This window comes from Oryzias melastigma, linkage group LG10 (genome assembly GCF_002922805.2).
Source record: "Oryzias melastigma strain HK-1 linkage group LG10, ASM292280v2, whole genome shotgun sequence".
Classification (NCBI taxonomy): Eukaryota; Metazoa; Chordata; class Actinopteri; order Beloniformes; family Adrianichthyidae; genus Oryzias; species Oryzias melastigma.
The window spans coordinates 20750982-20761501 of record NC_050521.1 but is presented as its reverse complement, the minus strand read 5'-3'; the positions used below and the strand labels follow the sequence as shown (position 1 = coordinate 20761501).

Below are 10520 nucleotides of genomic sequence, written 5' to 3'. Positions count from 1 at the left end.
TAAACTGTTTCCATAATTCTGCAACCTTATCCTCAAAGCTCGGTGTGTCCACTTAACTGTTTGACCAGCAACTAGGTCCTTACGCAACACACAAGTAGGTCAAAAACAAAAATACATTCATTTAGGGTTCATGGCCACAACAAAAATGTAAATATAGGAATGAGAGCAGCTTTAATGAAAGACAAGAAAATGTGCATTGGTTTCAGGGCTGCAAGTGACTCATGCGCCGTCTGGTGAAGGCTGAAGAATAAGAATGTCTTTTTCAAAAGGAATGTTAATAAAGTCGAAGACTATAAAAAAAATAAAGGTTTTCAATTTTGTCAAATAAATAAACAGACTTTCTGAATCAGTTTGACTTTTGTTAGTGTTATGCCAACATTACTTATTTTTTTTATTTCTTATTAATATATTATGATTGCTTTTTGCATTTCACTCCAATGTCTATTTTGAATTTTTTGAATTTTTATCTGAATTTTTTTTTTTGTGCTTTAAAACCCTTTTTTTAACCTACAAATGAATAATAAAAAAACACTAGTTCATCTGTAAAATATTGCACTTAACAAGTCTGATCTTAATCTTCCTCCACCAATATTTTTTATAAATAAGAGAATTTTTTTTTTTTTTTTTTTTTTAGTGATGGATAACTTTTGTTTTTGGAGTTTTATATATTACAATATTACATTTGAAATAGCAGAATTCACATCACAAATGTCAGATAAAAAACTAAACAAATAAAAAAGAACTAAAAAAAAAAAGATCTTCTCCAGCTATTGAAAAAATAGCAATGTTACAATTGTAATATTTAAATATGCCAAAAGGGGGCAGTGATAACTAATTGTGAGATTTTTTGTGATTATGCTGAAATCTGTTTACTAAAGTAAATACATGGGTTTAGCAGGAATGCTAACAGGTTGTGTGAGATATGAAACTATAAATGCATTAAACTCCTGTGAGTTATTGGCTAAATACTAAAAACCATGAAGACTTTTTATTAATTCTTTTTGTGTGTTTTGCTTTGAATCCAGTCATTTTTTTTCCTTTAGTAAACTGTACATACATGTGCTAAGTTGAATTTTAGTACTAAACTGTTAAATAATATTTTAAAGAATCATGTAAAAGAAACTTACCTGGCTCAATGATGAAAGACTTGTCTCACAACACAGGAACTACGGTGGCCCTGAAGTGCTAATCACATAAAAAAAAAAAATCTCCCAATGCAAAAACAAACTTAAAGATCACAAATATTTTAGAAATCAAAGCAAACATCCAGAAACCACATCAGAACAATTAAAAAAAATGAAACATTTAAAAAAAACAAAAAGCAAAAGTGTTGTGATTAGTACGGAGCATGTCCAGGATTGCTTTATGCCAACTTTCCGTTGAAATGATAAATAACCTAAATTTTCCGTTTTCTTCTTTTGCTTCATTTTTAAGCATTTCCTTTTGATTTCTATAAAATACTTTTGTTTCCCCAAATGTTTTTTTATGTAAACAGGAAAAGATTGGTACTATGGGACATTGTTGATTGAACCTTAAGTTGACTTTTACTATAATGTGAACATTGAAATGTTGATTGAAATGTTCCAATTTTTTTTTTTCATTTTATTGTTTTGGAATCATGTTTTGGTTTCTGGATTTTTTTTCATTTCTAAAATGTTATTGTGATATTTAATATGTTTTTGCATCGAGGGAGTCGTACTTCAGGGCCACCGTACAGGACCAAGCTTTAGCCTAAAAACAAGGTAGCAAACAGTAGAAATACAACACAAAAACAGTCCCACAAGTGACCATCAAAAACAATGAATGAGTTAAAAAGCAAACTTCAGGTGAAGTAAACAATTATGGTTTATTGATAAGTTTCCCAGAGGAGTCTCATTTCAGTGAATGTATAAGAATCATCCTTTTATAATACTGATTTGGTACAACATGACATTCAGTAGGATTTCCCCTCGCGGTGAGGGGGGAGAATCCATTACTGCTACTGCTGTTGGGATCTAGGACAGAAATCATCTGTTGCTGAACAAAAAACAAAACCAAATAAAAAGTAAAAACAACAAACTGGGGACAAATATTGTAGATAATGGAGTATTAGAGTGCCACAAAACTCTAGAGTATTAAGACCAGCTAAAGAATTCGCACATTACAAGCCACTTCCTCTTAGAAATATAAAACTTGATATTCTCAACAATATTCTACTGTGCTGCATAAAGGTAAGTCTATACACTGTACATCGAAATATACTTTGAAAAAACAGATTTCACAGTTTTAAAGACTTTATTTAAAGTATAAACTGTTTTTTTTAAAACACTTTCTTACATAAATTATTCTTTTTGAGGGTGACTATTATTTGCCCTGTCAGAAAACTGAAATGAATACAAAAACAAAAAGAACATTAATTACATATTTTACAAAAGAAAGTAGTAAGCTCGTCCGATAATGTTCGCTAACCGTAAGTAACCGGTGACTCATTCATGATTGTCATATAGTACTAAGAATAAATAAATAAAATAAAAACAAAAAAAAAAGAGAAAAATGAAATAAATACTAACTGTCTTCAGGAGTCTGTGGGTGGTGTGTTTGATCGTTCTGTACAGAAGTGCCCTGGTGAAAGTCTCACAATTCTACTGCGACTGAAACGTACAAAACTACGGCATCTACAGTATACGCAACATCCCGAAATTTTGTGTAGTCTGACACATATGTAGGAGTATGATTCCTCTTCCCATTGCAAAATAAACAAATGCAGTGTGGTGTCACTGTTCACAGATAGAGTCATCGCTGTTTGTATTTATTTATTTTTTTGACTTTGCTTTTTTAAAAAGTTGAATCTTTAGCCCAGCTTAGAATTCCAGGGATGCCGTTTTCCTGTGTTTCTCTCGGTTGGATGTGTGCTGCGCCAACAGCATGGACTGATCCGTGGTGGTCAATGGGAGGCCTGAGACAGGGAGACGACTCGCTTTTGCCTTACATGACGTCCGCCACTGAAGTGTCTTCTCAATGGCTGCCTCTCTGAAGCGGCCCGGTTCTCTGTTTTGGTCCCTTTGCCTTCGCTCTCTCTTTATATATATATATGTGAGACAGAAAAGCCTTGATCGCAGAAGCAACGCCCTCCAGGAATCAGCTGCTAATCCTGACCGTCGTCAGTGTGACCCAGAAAATATGGGTGAAAATATCACTATCTTTTGTAAAAAGGGGAATCTTCTTATTCACTAAGCAACAGTTCTCAAAGTTCTCCAGTGCTTTTCCAGTTGTTCAAAGTTTTTTAAAAAACAAGGAAAGGTTTGACTAAATTCCGTTTCATTTTTTGCCAGTAAAATCAACAATGTTTTGTTCTGATAAGTCATTCTGTTCAGAAATCCCTGCAACGTTCCGCGAATAACCCCGCTTGTTGGGTTTTTTTCCTCCACAGGTTTTGACAGGAGTGCAGTTAAGAAGGCAGGGCAGGAAAAAAGGGATTCAACTGAGACACGATAAAGGGGTGGAGGGGCACAGGAAGGAGTTCCGGTGGCCTGTTACCTCTTTCCCATCTCATTCTGTCTGAGAAACTGGATGTTGTTGCTGCTGTCAGCCAGTTCTGGGTACTGCTCCACGGGGAGCACGTAGTAGCCGTCGTAGCCCTGCACTCGGCCTGTTGTCAGGAGCTGCTGCCTCTCTCCTTCCGTCCAAAGGCGGCTGCCTCCTTTCCCGTCCCTCACCCGCTGCTGCTCCTTGGCCCAGGCCCCTGCCAGGGCCCTCTGCCTGGCCAGCTCCAACAGTCTTACCTTTTCTTCATCCACCACGTCCACGGCCAGCCCGTATCGAACATTAAGAACCAACGACGGAACTGCAAACTCCACCGTTACGCCTCTCCTCGACCGGCCGCTCACGGTCACATTGACGCCACTTTCCAGCGTCTTGCGCCCGTTCGTGAGCCCCAGAGCCAGCAGGTCGCTGTCGGCCGAGCCCACTTTCACAAAGTAGTGACAGTCCCTTCCGTCCTGCGTGTAATGAGTGCCTTCGAGATACTGAGCACCGTTGAGTATAAGAGCCACTTTGCGGCTGTCGTCGCTGGCCAGTGCTGACACACCGGCCACCACTCGACCCTCCTTCAGCGCCAGCATTACTCCTCGCCCTATTATCGGAGTGCTAATGCCAAACCAGTGGCCGGGCTTGTCTTTGCGTCTGCGGCGCTCCTTATTGAGCAGACGACCCTCAAGAGCCATGAAGGCCTGATTGTGGCGCTCTGCAGCCTGCTGCACACCAGTGATGAGCTACGCAAGAGAATGTGAGAGAACAAAAGCTTTATTACAGTAAAACTCACAGAGAAGACATTTGCTTCATCGGAAGACGTACCTGTCCATTTTCGCAGTGCTGGGTGGCTTGCAGCTCGTACGGTGGCTCCACGAAATACAGGGAATGGCGAGGGAACCCTGGGATTATGTTACTGAGCTGAAATCCAAACATCACCAGCCAGCTCTTCACATCTGCAGCAGCGGACAGGAAGGAACGCAGTTTGATGAATGATGAAGCCGAACACAACAGCGGGAGCCATCGATTTTACCGATCAATTTTAATCACGTTTTACTGTTTCTCTGAATGCTTGAGATCGCTTACAGTATCAGGATGTAAGCGAGCAGTTCAGTGTGTTTACTGAACTAAGATTAAAAGCTAATAAGAAACTGACAGCTTCGAATGCATTTATGGATACAATGTCAAAATATGAGAGCAGCAAAATTCAGTCTTAATCACCAAACTTGTGCACATAAACACTTTACCTGTGACGTAGTTTTTGACATCCAGCATATCGCTGAGTGGGTTGTTGTTCTTGAACATATAGAGGTTAAATGGTGAAGGATCTTTCCCTATTTTGGACCACATGCTGTAGTCAGGTGAGGTCCACCGTCCAGCCAGGACGTCATAGTCCCGTTGGGTGAAGTGGACCAGCTTGGTCAGGGCGTCGTATAGGCCGCCATGGAAACCCACGACCAGCTGGAACTCTGGATTAGAGTCAAGGTATACTTCCCCGTAAGCTGTGTACTGCACCTGTGAGGGGCAAAAATGTAAATAGGATCTGTTATTATTGAGAATCCAGTAAAGAAATTGTTTCAGTGAAGCATACACAGCTTTTTCTAATTATTCATAAAACATCATTACCCTAACGTGGGCTAATTTTTCTATTTATTCTACGTCTTGCATGTTCTTCTAGTTTTGATTGTTCATGTGAGTGTGTGTTTTGTTTCCTTGAGTGTTCTGAAAGGCGCTTTCCAAAGAAAATACATAATTTTTATTATTATTATATGACAGCTACTGCTTTTATAAAAGTTTAATTTCACTTTGAATGCTGGAAAAGCTTTTAGAATAATAGCCCTGTCTCTTTAATATCAGCTGATGTAAGGAACTTAAAGGTCCCATAAGGAATCATCCGGTATACTTCCACACAGAAGGGTAGTAAACTCGCGTTTTACCCTAGTACTCATATATATGTTTCGGAAGGAGCTTTGCACCTGCATGTGTGCCTGCAGGTGCAAAGCTCCAATCACAGGATCAAAGGAAACCATGTAAACATTACATTTACTTTCTTGATCCTATATCAGAGGTTACAAATGTTTAGTGAAAAGGCAACACACCTGCACTTATATAAACATGCCAAAGTAAAATGGAAAAAACAAACAAACATGCCAATAAACAAAGGGACTTTCTCTCACCACTTGTGTGCATTGTGCTCTATTGTTATGTTCTCTTAATCCTTGTGCTATCTTGGGCATGTTTACATTAAAAGTGGGGTCATCTGGACCCCATAAGAGAGCACGTGGGTTAAAAGTATTCTTTAAAGTAGTAACTGTATACACTTGCAAACAAAATGTGTGCATCTGTATGATAAAAATAATGCAAATGCAAAATATTTTTGTGTTTTTGCATTAAATTTTTCCTTATGTTAGTTATTTTTGTGCAAAAAAGTTTTTCCAAGCGGAAATGTTTTTGTTGATGATATTTTCTCTCTTTAGAAGTATTTTTAAGTACTGCAGAAAAAAGGAAAGAGGACTTTGAGTTATTTAGCATAGTATTTTGTGGGAGGCGGCACATCCAGAGGGGAAAGTTGCTGATTGGTTGATCTGTTCAGACCAAATATTCCTGTCCAGACTGAAGTTCGTCTATATCGAAAAAACACTGGTGCATGTGTAAATGCAATAATAAGGACCTAAAAAAAACCAAATTCTGATGTTTTTTTTTTCTATGGGTGCAAAAACTTTTTCACAACTAAAACCTTTTTTTTTTTTTTTTTTTTTTTTTTTTACACATGCTCAGTTTTTACAGCTACAAAGATTTACTCACAGACAAAGAAAATAATCCAAAAGCACATAAATATTTTGATTTTTACTGTTTTTTATTCAAAAACACACAAATTTTGTTTGGAAATACTAAACATCTTTACTTGCTTTGGCATCATATCGTAACTGTAAATTACTTTTCATTAGAAATTACTATAAAAAGACTTATTTTAAGGGATGTTTTTCCAGATTGTTAGATATAAAAGAGGAAAGGGTCACTCCTATTCCACCACCCTATTCTATCCATATCTCAAAACTTAGTAGTTGTGTTCCAGTTTTCTTTGGAACAGAAGGGGGTAGGAGTGAAATAATAGAATATACAACCTTTAAAAAACAAACATTATTTTATTAGATCCAGATTTACAAACTTGTAATATTTTATTAACTTTTTTAATGAAGAAAAGGGTAAAATCTAAAATATATATTCCATCCCCCCAAAAAACAGATTTGAGCTTTTTAGAACAAAAATCACAGGTAAAATCTCATTATTTCTTCAGTCAAACTCTGTGACAAACTCACAGGAACTATGTGTGTTACCTGTTTGATCATCTGTCCGTTGCTGCTAAAGACTGCCAGCGGCGTGCCGGTGTTGTCCGATGCAATGTAATACTCCTCTCCACTGCTCACTTCCATCGCAAACAAATGGCCCTATAAATCAAATATTAGACGTTACATTCTCATCCGATCCTATAACTTGTTTCCGTAAATATTCCTTCACTTATTTTTATCTGCATGTCAGCCTATTTTGGCATCATTTGCATAAAACTTTCCTGACAAGTTTAATCAATATTTGCTGATATATGCAAATATAAAACAGGCGATCTATAAATATTGCACTTTTTGTCAAACTTGTGTATACCTGCAAGTCATAGTAGAGTGATGAGATGTCAGAGCTGGAGTGATTGAAGATGTGTGTCACTCTGGTTGGATGGTTGAGGTCGGCGTAGAAGAACTGAAGGTGTTGGCCCAGGCTGTTCCTCGTGGATACCCTGCGACCCAGTCCGTCATAGTGATACACCACGCTCCAGCCTCCCGCCCCTCTATTGTAGGCCCGCATGAGCTGACCCTTGGAGTTATAGTCAAAAACGTCTGATCCACGTTGGCTGAGGAAGCCGTCTTCGTCCACGCGGTACTGGACGTCCCCAAGGCGGGTAATGCGGTCTCTGAGGTCGTAGCGGAGGGGCAAGATTCGAGCGCTGTTGCCGGGATTCAGAAGGTGCAGGTTACCGTTGAGGTCGTAGCTGTAGCGCCAGGTAGACCAATCATTCACCTGGAATAACAACATTTTGTAAACGTTATTGAGCCAACTTTAGTTTCTCTTTTTTTCTACACAAGTTATAAAAAACGCATAATTAACAATGTTTATGAACCAAAACTAGATGTTTTTGACTGGAATAAAGTAAAAACAATTTCCCAAGTCACCAAACAAAATCATTTTTCCAAGTTTTCCAACAGATACGCCACTCCATTGGTACATCACACTGAGTTATAATAAATAACTTGCATAACAGCTTGTTTCAATAAAAACTTATTGCTGACACACTGCCATGTTTGTATCTCAAATCTCAAACATCTACTGTCTGTCACTCAAGAGGCTGGCTTCTCAAATGCAAATCTTTTGATGCCTCAGCTCCCAAATGGTCCTCAGAGCCTAAAGACATTTAGGAAGACTCAGAACTGCACATGCTAAAGTGGCAGTGCAGAAAAACATTGGCATTCAGATGATGTTACAGCCCTACACTGACTGCTTGAATGAGAGTCAAAAAGCTCTTTTCTCCTTGTTTTTACATTACCGTAGCTGCAGTCTTGTTTGATTTTTAATCTAGATAAATATGTCAAAAATGTTTGGTGGCAAATTGGACTGTTTTCTGGTTTTCTGCCTCAGTTATTTTCTTGTGGTGACCAATAAAATCCTCAACATCTTTCTTAAAAGTTAAAATCCATTAGTGATGTCTTAGTTTCAACTTTTTAAATTGCTGATTTGCAATTATTTATAAGGCTTTGACATATTTTTTTCTGTTTTCTATAGTTTTTGTAAATCATAAATCCGTAGTCTGACAATATCAATGACAGAATTATTGCCTAGGGTCTAAAACACCAGTCTCTCCATGCAGAAAATGTACCTTGACACCGGTGAGCTGTCCATCTCCATCATAATCATAACGGTATTGAGTGGTGTTGGCATAGGGCCCGATCTTCAGCTCTCTTTTCACCACCCGCCCCATACTGTCATACTGCACGGTCATCCAGTACATGAGGGAGCGGAAGATCTCATATTGGACCTCCTTGATGCGGCCATGGGTGTCAAAATGCTTACTCAGTGTCATAACAGCTGTGGTAATAATTTGATTGATGTCATAGTATATGACCCCAAATTTTCCAAAGTGCTCCACCTGCAACAAAGAGGGAGAGAGTTTAGAGAAGAGGTGAGGCCAAAATAAAACAAAGTGTGTATTAATTGTTATTATTATTAGAACAAAAGCTGTGCACCTTTCCAGAGATCTCATCGTATCTGTAGAGGTCAACAGGAAGTGGCGTCTCGCTGATGACGGGCTTCATACTGGCGATACGGAAACTGTTGTCGTGGTAGGTGTAGTCAAATCTGGCGTTCACCATTCCCTCCTCACTGAATCGATAGATCTGCTTGTCGATTAGCGGGCCCATTTTGCGATACCGGATAGTGCAAGAGAAGCCTCCGCTCTGCAGGTTGACCATCTTCAGCACTCCGGCGGTCTCGTCATATCCGAAAGTGACAGCCGTGCTGTCGTACACAATCTCTGACAGCTTGGCGAGCTTGCCGTACTTGTAGAGGACACGGCGGCCGGTGCCCAGGTACTGCGTGGCTTGAGGCCGGCCGTCCTCGCTGAAATCGTGGATGATGGAAGCGTTGCTCTCCGGAGGGTTGTATGTGTTGCGAATGTACCCAACAGACACGTGCGTGAACATGGTGTGGCGGGCAACGCTGGGCATTGTGACAGCGGTGACCCGACCCGACGTGTCAAACTCAAAGACGTACTGTCGCTGGCTCTGCAGCAGAAGCACCATGGACTGTAAAACAGAGACCGAATTTAAATATGGATTAGTATAACAGTATTATCAATGGATGACTTGCCTACTGTAAAATAGCACCTGGAGTAATTTGCTCTTGCTTGACAAATCCGCGCCTTCATAACCATAAAACTGATGTATTTTTTTTCACTTGGCTATAATATCCCAATTACTCTTTGCAACTGCTTTTTCTTGGAACAATTCAACTGTTGGAGGACAATTTTGAATACTTATGGACTTACTTTGTCAAGGTAGCTGTAGCTCCACACCTTCCCATCCACAAACGAACGAGACAGAATACGCCCCTGGGAGTCAAACTCTGTCCTCTCACTCATGCTCCCTCTTTGCAACCCAACAAGCTGTCCCGTGCTCGAATAGGACACATTGACAACAGCCAGGCTGCTGCTGGGTAACCACATTGCTGGCCGTCCCTGAACGTCATACATGATACGCAGAGTGAACTTGCGGTGATCATCGTAGATCTTTTCTGTCCGCGTGTTGCGATCAAAGTCAATGGATAGAAGATTTCGTCCGTGGGCCTACAGAAAAGAAAAAAAAATGCCATAAAAACATGTTTAAAAAATATGTATAGATGTTACAACGCATGTTGACTTTTGAAAAATGAATTACCCTGAGCTTCCGTCCGAATACTGTAATCTTGCCCTTGGTCTGCTCTTTGCGCAAACGCCACTCAATTGAGTTCAGGCCGTTGTCCGTGGGAAGTGTGATGTTTCTTCTGCCGATTGTAGGACTAACAGAGCCTGCAAGGATGTGGGGTTCTGTGTGGAAGCTGATGCCCATCCCGTTGGCGTACATCACTCTCAGGGTGCCGTTGTTGCAGAGCTGGTAGCTGTTCCTCACTTGGTCTGGATGAAAGAAAAAAAGTTCAAAACAGGATATAGCATTTTAAATGATTAAATCATGGTTTTAAAAAAATAATGTAATGTAATGTAAAATATTCCTTTTTTACTGCAAGACCCATAAAGAATATGCTGTGTTTTGTTTGTTTATTCTATGAAAATCTTAACCTTGAAGGTCATAGACAGTAAAAACAGGGGGGATTGCTGGGCGTTTTTCTGGTTTTATAGACACATAAATCCATATTAAACAAAAAACAGTCAGAAGATAAGACTGCTGCTCTATTGTGGCATCTTACTAAAATAA

At 39.4% G+C, this 10520-nt stretch overlaps 1 protein-coding gene across 7 annotated transcripts in view; it reads right to left on the bottom strand.

Moving 5' to 3' along the window:
- Positions 1–1827: 1827 nt before the first annotated feature.
- tenm2 (teneurin transmembrane protein 2) overlaps positions 1828–10520 on the bottom strand; it is a 233838-nt gene continuing 225145 nt past the window's right edge. For 5 of the 7 annotated variants that reach the window (XM_036213958.1, XM_024283217.2, XM_024283214.2 and 2 more), the window contains 9 exons: positions 9987–10222; positions 9599–9895; positions 8799–9356; positions 8432–8701; positions 7168–7578; positions 6846–6956; positions 4755–5022; positions 4333–4463; positions 3513–4250 (listed from right to left, as the gene is read on the bottom strand). In XM_036213958.1, the coding sequence (XP_036069851.1) occupies positions 3513–4250; positions 4333–4463; positions 4755–5022; positions 6846–6956; positions 7168–7578; positions 8432–8701; positions 8799–9356; positions 9599–9895; positions 9987–10222 (3020 nt within the window). Of the gene's footprint in view, positions 4251–4332; positions 4464–4754; positions 5023–6845; positions 6957–7167; positions 7579–8431; positions 8702–8798; positions 9357–9598; positions 9896–9986; positions 10223–10520 lie in introns of all 7 variants that reach the window. The other 2 variants (XM_024283212.2, XM_036213959.1) reach the window with 1 other exon arrangement.